A 14206-nucleotide genomic window follows, 5' to 3' on the forward strand; every position below is an offset into this window, starting at 1 on the left:
TGAGAAGAAGAGGAGAGAGTGAGGAGGAGACAGTGAGAAGAATAAGAAGAGGAGAGAGTGAGGAGGAGACAGTGAGAAGAAGAGGGGAGCGTGAGGAGAAAACAGAGCAAGAAAAATAAAAGAGTTAGAGATAAAAAGTCAGATCAGAAAGAGTAAAGAGAAAAAGAGTGAAACACAAACAGAAAAGGAAGCGCTTGAAATGAAAGAGAAAAGGAAATGGATGAGGAAAAAAAGAAATAGAGACGGAACAAAAGGTAGGGTTCGAGAGGGAAAGAAATAGAGAGTTAGAAGGACAAAAGAGTTAAAGTTGGACAGAAAACAAAAAAGGGTTAGAGACAAAGAAAAGGATAGCAAGTGTTAGGAAGACAAAGGGTGACAAAGAGAAAAAAAAAAAGAAGAAGAAAATGCAGTGAAACCTAGGTTGAAAGAGACGGACAAAGAGACATGGGGAAATACATGTAGAGGACTAGAAAAAATAGACAGGGTTAGAGAAACATAGAGATGTGTTTGAAATGGAAAAAAAGGAAACAATGGAAACACAGCCAGAGACAGAGAAAGAGTTAGACGTTGAAGGATAAAGTGAGGAATAGACTAAAGAGGAAAGTAAGAGGCAAAGGGAGAAATAGGGTGAAAATGATGACGCGACCACACCAAAGAAAGACGGGACACGAATGGTGGGCGGGGCAGAGGGTAAGTGGAATTGTTATTAGGGCTGATTGATCTTTATTCATTTAATTTAAACATCAGCAATACACAGGGAAACAAGGTATAAAAATGTGAGTACAGATACAAATACAATTAAAAATACATCATACCTGGGCACACAAGTACAAGTCCAATTTACATACAGCAAAATACATCAAAAGACAGGAACAACTGCAGATACAGAACAATATAATGTACTACAAGCCAAATACATATTGACGCAATATAACCATTTCAGACAAGCCCTTTACGCTTTTATTGTTATGACGCGCCCGGAATAAAAACGGCGCAAAACTCTTGGCCGACCTGCACCCCCCCTTCCTGTTGCGCACAAACTCACATTCGCTGCAACTGCATTCTGACACCTGAGGCATCGTCGCTCCTCGGGAACGTGGTTCCCTGGAGACTCCCAAAAAATTCTCCTGCCTGACAAAAACCTCGGTCCCGGGGCGGTCAGCGCCCTAACTTTGGTGATGAACGTCGCCTCGCTGACTGGCCAGGACCGAGGAAAAAAAAACCCAGCCGGGGGGAAAAAAAAAAAAAAACCCCAGCTGGGGATTTTTTATTCTAAATTTAAAAATGAGTGGAAAAACCTGAAAGGCAAAGGCCATACGCACCAGGTTATAACCGTTCCACACGCACGCACACACACACACAGCACTCCTTCAGCTTACACGCAAATCCACCCTCACTCTCATCTCAACCGCCCCCCTAAGCCCTGGCCAGCGACCCTGGGTCCTGACGCTCCTCGGGAATGTGGCTCCCGGGAGACTCCCAAAAAATCCTCCTGCCTGACGAAAACCTCGGTCCCGGGGCGGTCGGCGTCCTAACTTTGGCGATGAACGTCGCCTCGCTGACCGGCCGGGACCGAGGAAAAAAAAACCCAGCCGGGGGGAACACACGGGAACTGCTCTGCCCTGAGCACCTCAGCACTATGATCAAAACAGACACTTTACCTTTAGGTGGCCTAAGGAGATGCTTCTTGGACATCCCCTTATCCAAAACTGACACAAAAACCCCTTCTAGGAAGTCCTAACTCAGCATCCACTTCCATCCCCTCTGTGGGTCATAACCCTCAACTTATCTTGCATGCAGCAAATGCCTGTTAGGTCCAGAAGACGGACATCGGCCGGTCTGCTAAGTTCCAGCTGTCACCTCTTGGTCTGCCAAGAGAGAGAAAACGAAACATCAGTGCACAGTCTTAGCAGCACATTGGATAAAACCTGGTAAATCTGTTACTCACCATCCTCCTCAGAATGCCTGGGTTCCTGGCCTGCACACTTCAAGCATGCTTGGACTCTGACGCTGTCATCGCAGGGTACACCTAGGTTAAGTGGAGACAAGACAACATGGCATTGCTGAAACATGAGAGTACTAGGCTGTGGTCCTTTGCTCAAGTTACAAACATGTTATGGCAAACTCCTGATACAATCTAGAGCCCAACTACACCCGGCATTACCAATTTCAAGTCCCCAGGACTTGTGCTATTACAGGCTATGCAGCAGGACAAAGCAGCTCCAGGAAAAATATGTGCAGACACCCGTGACACAAGACAGGGACAGAGAGCTTTTGAAGAGAAGAAAGGACTGAGAGACCCAAAGAACACAGAGTGCACCAGAGACAAGTGACAGGACACACACCGGAACTGCTCTGCCCTGAGCACCTCAGCACTGTGGTCGAAACAGACACTTTCCCTTTAGGTGGCCTAAGGAGATGCTTCTTGCACATCCCTGTCTCCAAAACTGACACAAAAACCCCTTCTAGAAAGTCCCAACCCAGCACCCCTCTTTCATCCCCTCTGTGGGTCATAACCCTCCACTTATCTTGCACGCAGCTGGGGATGCAAATCCCTCTTGAGTGTAGAAGGTGGCCATCCGCCTGTCTGCTAAGTTCCAGCTGTCACCTCTGGGTCTGCCAAGACAAAGAAAACTAAACATCAGTGCACGGTCTGAGCAGCACATCGGCCAAAAACTTGTAATTCTGCTACTCACCGTCCTCCTCAGAATGCCCGGGTTCTTGGCCTGCACGCTTCAGACGTGCTTGGATTCCGACGCCGTCATTGCAGGGTACGCCTAGGTTAAGTGGAGACAAGGCGACATGACATTGCTGAAACATGACTGTACTCTCACATGCCCCTCCCTACCTCCTGGGACTCACAGCAACTCCGCAGCCATTCCTCAGGGCTACTCAGATGGGACCTTGAAATGCAGGATTGGAAGGCTCCGTCACAGGGTCCTGTAATGCTTCCAGAGAGATCCAAAGTGCATGAAACCTGGTCCATCAGCCGGTTGGTGACAGAGGTATGCGTACTCCGAGTCAATTCCCTAAAGCACACAAACAAGAATGGATGCTTAGAGTCACACCAAAAACGGAAAGCTTAGCAAGAACAACTGCTTTTGTCCACGGCTCACCTGGCACACTTGGCCTTGACTGCTGCTATCTGCCTGGACCTCCTAAAAATAAAGGCAAAGAATACTGCTGTAACACGGTCACCATTGAGGCTGCCCCTGCAAATGCAAACAATGACTGACCTGCTCATGGGAAAATCTCCACACAAGACTGCAGGACAACTTAGCATCACCAAACATGTTATGTCAATATCCTAATACAATCTAGAGCCCAACTGCACCCGGCATTACAAATTTCAAGTCCCCAGGACTTGCGCTATTACAGGCTATGCAGCAGGGCAGATCAGCTCCAGGAAAAATACTTGCAGACACCCGTGACACAGGACAAGGAGAGAGTGCTTTTGAGGAGAAGAAAGGACTGAGAGACCCAAAGATCACAGAGTGCACCAGAGACAAGTGACAGGACACACCCCATCACTGCTTTGCCCTGAGCATGTCAGCACTGTGACCAAAACAGACACTTTCCCTATAGCTGGCCTAAGGGGACACTTCTTGCACATCCCTGCTTCCAAACCTGATTCAAAAGGCCCTCCCAGCATCCTACTTTAATCCCCTCTGTGGGCCTTTGCCCTCAACTTATCTCTCAGGCATCTGGGGATGAGAATCCACGTCGTGTGCCAATGGAGGCTGCCTCGCCTGCGGGGAATGTCCTATGGTCACCGGGCTGTGGTCCCGTGCTCAGCTACAATCGAGAACACCAAACATCACTGCATCATCTTAGCTGCACAATGGACAAAACCCAGCAATCCTGCTACTCACCATTCTCCTAAGAATGCTCGGGCCACGCACTTTGGCCAGGCTAGGAGGCTGCCACCGTCATCGCAGGGTCTGCCTGGGTTAAGAAGAGACAAAGTGATGCGGCATTACTGAAACCTAAGAGGACCTTGCCTCCCCCTCCCTACCTCGGCGACTCACTGCAACTCCTCAGCCCTTGCCAAAGGCTACCTGGATGCCATCTTTAAATACAAAATTTCAAGGCTTCATCTCAGAGTCCTGTAATATTTCCAGAGGGCTCACAAGCACAGGAAATCCAGGCCATCGGCTGTCGGTCACAAAGGCTTGGCATACTCTGAGTGGATTCCCTAAAGCACACAAACAAGAATGGATGCTTACAGTTGAATCAAAAACTAAAAGCTGAGCAAAAACAACTGCTTTGGTCCACGGCTCACCTGGCACACTTGGCCTTGACTGGTGCTATCTGCCTGGACCTCCTAAAAATAAAGGTAAAGAGCACCGCTGTAATACGGTCACCATTTAGGCTCCCCCTGCAAATGCAAACAATGACTGACCTGCTCATGGAAACACCCTCCCCCAGGACTGGGGCCCTCTGCCACCGATTTGAACTGCCTGCATCTGAAAGGAAATTAGGACTAATGTCAAACAGCTGCAGGACAACTTAGCATCACCAAACATGTTATGGCAACCTCCTGATACAATTTAGAGCCCAACTACACCGGGCATTACAAATTTCAAGTCCCCAGGACTTGTGCTATTACAGGCTATGCAACAGGACAGAGCAGCTCCAGGAAAAATATGTGCAGACACCTGTGACACAGGACAGGGACAGAAAGCTTTTGAGGAGAAGAAAGGACTGAGAGACCCAAAGAACATAGAGTGCACCGGAGACAAGTGACAGGACACACGCCAACACTGCTCTGCCCTGAGCACCTCAGCACTGAGATCAAAACAGACGCTTTCCCTTTAGGTGGCCTTAGGAGACGCTTCTTGGGCATCCCCATCTCCAAAATTGACTCAAAAACCCCTCCTGGGGAGTCCCAACCCAGCACCTCTCTTCCATCCCCTCTGTGGGTTGTAGCCCTACACTTATCTTGCACGTATCAGGGGATGAAAATCCCCATCGGGTGCAGAAGGAAGCCACTGCTCCCATCTCCATGCCCTGGCCCTGACTTATCTTTTGGATGACTGGTGATGTGAATCCACGTTGGACCTGAAATGAGTCTGGCTCAGAGGAGATAGCCTGTTAGCCTCTTAGTCTCCTAAAATAAAGAACGGGAAAATCAACGGTTGTGTTTCGTGTTATGTGGGCCGAATCTCAGCAAGTCAGTTACTTATCCTCTCCTCAGTGTGCCTGGGTGCTCAAGTCTCCGGCCTCATCCTGAGTCTAAGGTATGGCTGTTATGATGAGTGGCACCGGGGTTAGAGAGACAAAGCTACATGGCATTTGTGTGAGTTCGGTGGATGAGCTTGTGTGCTGTATGACACGTGGATGCCTCTGCTATGCTTGTGAAAAGCCTTGCAGATACACACCGTTTCTCACCCTACTGCCTGCAAACCCCCACCGGGATAACTCCTAACTCAGTACCCTGCTTGCTCTCCCTCTCCTAGTCACAATCCTCAACTCACCTGAAGCCGCCGTCTCACACATCACCTTTGACACAGTGCGGATGCCTTCTGTGTCGTGATAAATCTGCTGGAAAAATGTTGCGCTTGACACAAACTGCAATTACTGGAAGTTACCCTCCTCCTAAAAAAAGAAGAAAACAATCAGAAGTTACAAAAGCACCTTACCAGCCCTGAATACTCAACCCCAAACTGTGAATTTAAATACTCCCTGTGTTCAACGTTGTTTTCTTTGCAGTATCTTCAAAGCCTCTGTTGCATTAGAAGCCCAAAAGCAGCTGCAGAGAACAAGCTAAGCTAAAGGAGCCTCTTCACCTGAATGAGAGGAAAGCTCTTACCCCAGCTGATCCCCCTGAAGGAATGAAGCCCCTTGGGAAAGGCTGGGGTTAATATACCCCTGATTGGGCCCACTTCTCGTTCCCGTGGCACCTGGGAAAAGGGAGGGGGCAAACCCCATCGAGTATAAAAGCCATCAGAGGCACTGTGGCTGTTTGGCTCCTCTGGCTTGAATTCAAGGAGAATAAAGGGCTGGATATAGAAGAAAGCTCTTCAGGGAAATGACAGCTCTTTCTTTTTTCTACAACTGCTTGGAGCAAAAGGGCAAAAAAACTGGTAAGAAATAAAACTTTGTTTTTAGGCAGCATATCTAGATAAGTTGGGTAATTTGCTGTTAACTTATATAATTATTCCTCAATAACTACTAAGTAGTACTCAACATGAGACTAAGGGTGGAGAAAAATACTAATTATATGAACAGTTTAAGTCTCCTTGGGGCTACCAATTAGGACTAACTACATTATAAATAAAAATAAGAAAAATAATAGGCTCCTGGGCAGCATAAAGGTTAAGTACGTGCTAGGCTTGCCTTTCTCTGAGGTACTTAGTCCTAGGGCACAGAAAGAAGCGCCCTGAAAAGTAGTTTTAAATGCTGAAAAAGCATTTTAGAAGAGCCTCCTTCAAATTAATCCCTTAAAATGAAGAAATGGGGAAGTTGCCTCCACTGAAATGGATACCATGGCAAATAAATAGCTTCTGCCCTTTAACTTAATCCCCTCGAATATTGGGAAAAGAGAGGCTTTCCTCAATTTAAATCTCTCCAGTAATGAAGACGGAAGGCGGCCGAAGAGGGTCCGAAAGACACAAAACGTTCTCGTGCGCACGGCGGCCGCATAGAGACAAAAAGGTTCAAATGCATTGTCGTACGGACGGCAGCCGAAGAGGGTCCGAAAGACTCAAAGCGTTCTCGTACGGACGGCGGCTGCATAGAGACAAAAAGTCTCAAATGCGTTGTGGTACGGACGGCTGCCGGAGATGGACAAAAAGTCTCAAATGCGTTCTGTTACGGACGGCGGCTGGAGAGGGACAGAAAGACTCAAATGCGTTGTGGTACGGACGGCGACCGCAGTGGGGCAAAAAGCATGAAATGCGTTGTGATACGGACGGCGGCCGTATAGGGACAGAAATACTCAAATGCGTTGTGGTACGGACGGTGGCCATATAGGGACAAAAAGACTCAGATGCGTTGTGGTATGGACGGTGGCCGCATAGGGACAAAAAGACTCAAATGCGTTGTGGTACGGACGGTGGCCATATATGGACAAAAAGACTCAAATGCGTTGTGGTACGGACGGTGGTCGCATAGGGACAAAAAGACTCAAATGCGTTGTGGTACGGACGGTGGCCATATAGGAACAAAAATACTCAAATGCGTTGTGGTACGGACGGTGGCCGTATAGGGACAGAAAGGCACAAAGCGTTCTGGTACGGACGGCGGCCGGAGAGGGACAGAAAGCCTCCCTCGCCGCCACCATCCTTCTCCGGCGCCGCCGCGGAGCCGCCTTCAGCCCTCCCCTGTACTCACAGACACCGTCCCACTCGCCGCTCGCTGCCGCCCCTCGCCCCTCCCGCCCCGTCTCGGTGGTTTTGGGGTCGCGCTGGCTGCGGGGCTGCAGTACCGCTCTGTGTCCACCAGGCGGCAGCACTTGTCAAGCGAGTCCGCGACAAGATGGCGGTCCGTGGGGACCTTGATGGTGACAGGCGTTTTTGGCGATGCCTGTCGGCTTCCTCCGAAAACCCGCACGCTCGCGGTGCTGCTGACCCCACAGCCCTCGTGCACGGCACCGGAAGCGCCGCGGAAAATCCCGTCGCGTGGCGCCGGCGGTGGGGGCAATTCAGGCAGTGTAGAAAACAGACACGGGTCCTCGAATTTCAACGTCCTCGTTTTTACGCCCTCTTGAGAAGGTCAAGAGAGTGCTCGCCAAGCCACTCTCAGGATGGCGGCGGCGGGCTGCAGTACTTCTTTCTGCCCACAAGGAGGCAGCACTGCGCCGTCGGCAGCGAATGCCCCAAAGCATCCCGCGCGGACAAGAACGGCAACAAAAAACCTGCCTCTGACCCGATAGGAAGCGAAAGAAAAAACCTTTGCTTTTAAACTGCATTTCAATCTATTTTATTTTTATATTTTCTTATTTCTATTCAAATTTACATTTTAAATGTAGATTGATGTGCGGTGTTATTTATAGTTTATCTCTTCCTAATACTTATTTTTATTTCTATTTTATATTTTTATATATACACCTGTATACATTGATTATATATACACCTGTATACATTGATTATACATTTCCATATTTAGAAATAAAATGTATATTCATATTTTTCCATTAAAACTCTGCCTCTAACCAAATAAAACAAAAAAAAGCCCTTTCTTTAAATGATACTTGAATATTTATATATTTTTTCATCATTATAGTCACATTTGCATTTCTACTTCATATTGGTGTCCTTATATATATATTTTATATATAATGAGGTAGCAAGTTAAATTTTTATTTAAATTCTATTTTGTACATACTGCTACTACTTATATTTACTCACCTTCGAATTTTTATATAGATCTTAACATATTTAGGATATATTTTTATACAAATATTTCTTATTCTATTTTTGTTCATAATTTTTATAATAAAACCTCTACCTACTATGAAATAGAAAATAAAATCCCCTTTATTTTAAACTATATTTAAATATTTCTTTATTTCTATTTTTGATTTTTACAGGTACTTATATATTCTATGACAATATATTGAAGTACTATATTTCAATATATAATATTTATGACACCTGCCTGCTGGTAATTTTCCTTGATGTGTGAGAATAACCAGATTTTTTTTTTTTTTCCAGTGATACTGAGAGCGAAAGAAATAAAGTACTATCTGTGAAGTTGTAATCATGGTTCATTTGTCAGGAGATGGAAACAGAATTTTGAGTGACATCCCTGATCAGAATGGGTTTGGGTTTTGTTTGGCAATTTCTCTGTTTCTTTTTGTTTTTCCCCTAGCAGATTTTTCTGATCCAGCCTGCCTGACACTGGGTGATACTATACATCAGCTGTGAGGCAATGTTTTTCAAAATATTACACTGATAACACAGGAATGGAGTGGAGCCTGTGATCACTGCAGATTCAATCCTACCTGGAGACAAATTGCAGCACTGCAATGTGGGAATATGCAGGGAGATGAATCAAGCCCCAGGTGTTCTTGATGGATCATATACTAATATCACGTCTATATTTCTGTAGGAAAGAAAAAGGTATGTATTCCAGTGATAGGGCATGCCTGACATCTCAGAGCTGGATTTTAATCGCTTCATTGTCCTCTCGCTCCAGTTTGACTCTGTGCTGACTTCACAGCCTGTGGCTTAGTGCAAAGGGAAAAATCAATTCTGTGCCTAGCAAGTAGAAGATTACGTGCTATAGCATGCCTGCTCAGAAGGGGCTTTTGATTTCAGCTGTCCTTTGAATTTCACAAGACAATTTGAAGTCATTTAGGATATAAATAGGAGACTTCAAGTTATTACCAGCCCCTGTTTCTGTTATTGTCCATGGATGAATTGTCACTGATTTGAGTGAGTTGGACTGTTGTATTTTGAGCATGGGTGAGTCTCCTTAACTTGAACTACAGTAGAGAGAACAATGTTTTACGTATGAAACAGTCTTACCCTGCTTCTTTCTGACCACACTCCTTATTCATAGACATTTGGCTTTGTATTCATATGTTGAATTTATTTCTCATAGTCAGAGCTGGAATGTCAAGTCTCTGACAGTCATGTAAGAGTGTGAAGTAAAAAACACCAATTACCAGCCTTGCAAGAAAATGGCACTTCTGGGGCAAAATGTTGTGATCCTGCTTTTCTTTCAGCACCCAGACCTGTAATGCAATAGGGCAATTCAGTTCACTGCAATTTTCTATTGTACATGTGTGAAGACATATTTGCAATGCCAGAGGTTTGCATCCAAAAAGGAGACAGGGGAGGCCTGTAGCTCTATTCAAATAAAGTGAGAGGCCATGGGGCATTTCCCTCGGGGTCTCTCAAATTGTTGTAGAACACAGCGTCCTTTTAATCCTATTTTCCTGGCCACATCTTTCCTCTCCCTTTCCCCATTGGCTGAGGTACTTGAGGGATACAGAATTCCCAAATCACCAGCTACTTGACCCCCTAATATGCACTGCCCCCTCTCTGCGCCCCCTCCCCACCCTGTTTTGTATCTCTGTTCTTTAAATTCTGGAATTTTATGTGTCTTTGATTAAGCAACATTCCTTGTCAATTAGTACCATTCCTCTGAATTTTATGGTTCCTTTCTGTTACTATCTTATCTATCAATCTCTGGTTTTACCTACAAGCAGGCTCAAACCGTCTGTAAAGACTCACTCATTCCTTTCACAGGTGACAAACCTCATCCATTTTCTACATCTGACTGGTGATGTGGCAGATTGCGCGCAAAATGCTAAAGTCATATCTGCTTTGACAAGGTTATTCAAGGAAAATTAGCTATGAATGAATGCCTAGAATTGTTTACTTTGAAAACATCAGGCAGGGTGGCCAGCATTTAAAATGGGAATCCTTATGCCAGGTTTCACAGGCATTATAAATGTCTTTCCCTGAAGGCTGGCACAGATTACACAGGCAAGAAGGGAACACGGATAACTGTCCTCCAACACAAGAAATGAAAAAGGATTAAGGTGCATAAGCTCTGGTTTTCCCTGTGATCTAAATCCTGTTTTCTCCCTTGTTATGCTGTGTTGACCTCTCTATAAAGAAGAAAACCCTGTGTGGGTGTATTTTGCCCTTTGCCATCACCCTGCTGAGGTCTGTGGAACCGCAGCAGGTCCTTGTAACAATGACCTTCGCAGAAATGCTCAAACCTTTCTCTCACCTGAACCGTGGTCTCCCTCGCACTTTTGCCAGTGTTGAGTCTCAGGCCTTTTATGGTTTTTTCCAGCAGCCTTCAGTCAAGCATCCTCAACGAGGGCTCTCATGCTGTCCCCGGTATCTCCAGCCAGTACCAATGGTACCATGCCACTAAGTGCTCAGGGGGCCATTTTAAATGTTATTGTGGTAGTCATTGACACTAACACCGTAGATGTGACAAATGAAGTCACATGCTTAGCAAGGTGTCCGATGTCATCAAATCCTCCTGTCTCTGCCTATGCATTCTCATCAGGCAGTAAAAATTGAGACAGTCCACCTCAGGTATGAACCACAGCTTTGTTATTGAGGTGTGATAATGTAACTGTGTGTTTGGGCCCTTGAAGTCTTTAATAAAATTCCTATCGATGCAGCCATAACATAGACTCGGACACTGCGGTCTCGGGTTTCGCAAGGAGCCTCGGTGCTGTTGGAATGGGAGCACAACCATGGTCCTACAGGAGAGTGAGGAGATGGGAAGGGGAGCAGGGACCTTCTGCACAAGCTGCAGGATGTTTCTCATCTCTCTCCTCTCCTTACAGTTGGATTCTTTAATGTTCACGTGAACTTCTCTCTTCTCTACCAAATGGAGAGAGCACCTGATTGCTATGATGCAAGGAGACTTCTTGAATACTGGGTAGCTTGCTTTTCTCATTCTCATGTGTTTTTAGCAAGTATCGCATGAGGACAGCTGGTAGGATCATAGAATCTATTCCAACTTTCGGTTGGAATAGAATGGATTGGAAGGGACCTCTATAGGTCACCTAGTCCCACACCCAATGTGCAGGATGCAAACTGTTGGGACAGCACAGAAATGATCCTCCATGTAAGAGTTGCGGTGTTCCAGAGTCATGTTATTCAGTGTATAACAGGACAAATTAAAATTCTGAAGGAAGGGAAAAGCATAAAAATTTTGCAAAAAATCTTAGCCACTTTCAGTAGGATTTAGGATTTTTATGACAATTCTAAATTCCAAATAATATTCTAGATCTCCAAGATATCAAGCTAACAGAAGGTATGGCACCAGACACTTCAGAGACACAGTGAATCACAGTAAAAATAGCTGTAGTTAGATAATGCTCAGGTTCCACATCTGAAGAAGCGATAAGGTTGGTTTTGTGCATCCTGTGCATCCTAAAGGTTTTTATTGTTGATGAATTTTACAGGAGCTTCCAAATTCTCTATTGAATCATCTATTCTCAAAGTCTACACTTAGATTTATAGCTGGGTAAGTAACCAGTGAATAATATGGCAGGTTTTGCCTGTCTATACACTCTGTTAGCACATCAAAGCAGTTCACCATATGTCATGGAAAGAAGCACAAATCAGTGTCTGGAATTGAAAAGTTGGTGCTGTAATTCACATAAGCTATGAGATGAACTCTACCACCTTTTGTTAAGCTATGCCAAACAGTGCGAGTAGTTGGTGAACAAGTGCAATACCGGAGCTTATCCTTATCCTCAGCAGTGCATCAAATAATACGTCATGGAAAGATATCTGTGGTTGCACACAGACTGTCTGACTCCCAGGGTGTAAAAGAGACATGTAGCTCTATGGCCAGACAGATAGATTTGCCACGTAAATCATGTGCACTTCCTTTTTTTTCCAGAGAATGCTCAAGATGTTGTAGAGCATATTTTATACCTCTTGCCTGATGCAACACTGCATGCAGAAGAGCTAGAAATCATTGCAAGTAAAATTTCTGATATTGTAGCACTTGCAGATTTGAGTGTGACACTTGCAGAGAGTGTATTGTCTATACTAGACTATATTCTGCTGCAAGAAATAGAAGATGAGAGTTTTAGAAAAATAACCAATAGGTAAGTAAGATAACTCACCCAGAAGACACTTCTTAGGCTGAAATGGTACTATGGTGTCATTTATTCAGTCTATTGAAATATCATCACCAGAGCTAGTAAATTCTGTACTTCAATCTTAAGCATATTTGAGGCCTTTGCCAGCAGAAATTGGTTATTGTGTTGTCAAAGGTACCTTTGGCAGAGCCAGTTCTGCAGAAGTCCCCATTCCAGTGTTGTTCCCTATGGGCATCCCAGCCTAGAGGCAGCCCACTGACTGTTCAGCTGCTATCTCCTCTTGCAAGGATCTTTGTGGCTCAGCAGTGAGGCTGTGGGCAGGTCAGCCTGGAGACACAACTCTATTCCACCCTCTACCCTTGCTGATAAAGACTTTTTAAACACAGCTATTCAATATTAGTCTTCAAAATCTATATTTAGGATGCTTCCTCCATTATGTGATTCTCACACATGCTAAAATCGAGGTTCTTAGCTTTAAAAACTCCCCTCTCCTTTGAGGTCTTAAAGGGAACTCTGCTACCTGGTTTTGAATGTCTGAGCAGAGCACTGTCCAGAGCAGTGTGGCTGACCTCGACAAAGGCAAATGCAAAGACACAAAGTTTGCCCATTTGGAGCTTTGCTGGACAAGCCCCCAAGCAATAACTTTGCCTTCAGAGCATATCCTGCCTGAGGTGGTGAGGAGCTGGAGGATGGACTTCCAGAGGTTCCTACTAGACTAAATTGTTCTGTTCTGATATTTCATCTCCTAGTACAATTAGGTGATTGAAAAAAAAATCCAATTAGCAGATTTTACAAGTTACCGCCTTCCAGACAAAGTGAAATTTTTGACTGGATGTGGATTTTGACTCAGGTCTTCTCAGAACCTCCTCCTGTGGTCCCTGCAGGGAGGGTATCTTCCGCCTTCTAGAGGCCACTGAATCATGCCAACTCAACTGCTTGCATTTACCTGAGCCTGTGTAGACAAAGTGCCATCTACCCCAAAATGGACCCATTCTGCTCTAGTGCTTGCTTCTTGTGATCATAAATCAGAGCAAAGGACTTTAGTCTCTTGGGTGTGCATTATGAAACCAGCAGAACATTTCAAGAGTTGTATTTTTTTTTTCTTTCTGTTGCTTATGTTGAAGTATCCTGAAGATGACTGAGGAGATGGGCTATAAGGTTACCTACACAGAGAGAAATATGTCAGTAATAACCACGTCCTTGGCCCTTCTGGTGCTGCGTCAAGATCCCAGCCTGTTTAGAGGACTGGCCTTTGACATTGCCTCCTACAACAGAAGTGTGGATCTCAAGGTGAGAGCAAAGGATCACCTCAGGGACCACTGACTAAACTAGACAATTCTCCCACTCTTTTGTCTCATTTTGAATTTGATCTGAGGATGGCATCTCTGAAAATATAATCTCTCTCCTGCAGATCAGTGTACAAGAAAACCCTTTCAGAAAGGTCTCTGTGTTTTTGCCAAAATCCCTGAAGAACTTCCTAGGCATCGAGTACTCTGACACAGACAAGCGTTCAAAGATCCAGTTCAAGTTTTTTGGCACTACTTCACTTCTTCTGGTAACTATGACTCCCAGCAAACCCTAACACAGCAGGAATGGGCTCAGCTGTTCTCAGTGCCTACGAAAGAAATCCCAACATCATCATCTGTTCCAGGCACATTAGCATCAGACTGA

At 45.2% G+C, this 14206-nt stretch overlaps 1 protein-coding gene and 1 long non-coding RNA gene across 5 annotated transcripts; both read right to left on the reverse strand.

Moving 5' to 3' along the window:
• Positions 1-1342: 1342 nt before the first annotated feature.
• On the reverse strand, positions 1343-3613 carry LOC144247105 (uncharacterized). The gene is made up of 5 exons (XM_077786453.1): positions 3117-3613; positions 2863-3029; positions 2697-2777; positions 1949-2616; positions 1343-1868 (listed from the first exon to the last, which is right to left on the reverse strand). Exons 1-4 carry the CDS (start codon positions 3281-3283, stop codon positions 2591-2593), a joined length of 441 nt encoding a protein of 146 aa, XP_077642579.1. The 5' UTR covers positions 3284-3613; the 3' UTR covers positions 1343-1868; positions 1949-2590.
• A 56-nt stretch (positions 3614-3669) lies between these two features.
• On the reverse strand, positions 3670-6652 carry LOC110476867 (uncharacterized). 4 transcript variants are annotated; one of them, XR_013340811.1, is made up of 5 exons: positions 5478-6652; positions 4403-4466; positions 4283-4324; positions 3873-4195; positions 3670-3795 (listed from the first exon to the last, which is right to left on the reverse strand). It is a non-coding gene; the product is annotated as an uncharacterized LOC110476867 (long non-coding RNA). The 4 variants fall into 4 exon arrangements; XR_013340813.1 differs by having other exon boundaries at positions 3873-3945; positions 4059-4195; positions 4283-5110; XR_013340814.1 differs by lacking the exon at positions 4403-4466.
• Between the last annotated feature and the right edge of the window lie 7554 nt (positions 6653-14206).

Source organism: Lonchura striata, chromosome 14, assembly GCF_046129695.1.
Source record: "Lonchura striata isolate bLonStr1 chromosome 14, bLonStr1.mat, whole genome shotgun sequence".
NCBI classification, from domain to species: Eukaryota; Metazoa; Chordata; class Aves; order Passeriformes; family Estrildidae; genus Lonchura; species Lonchura striata.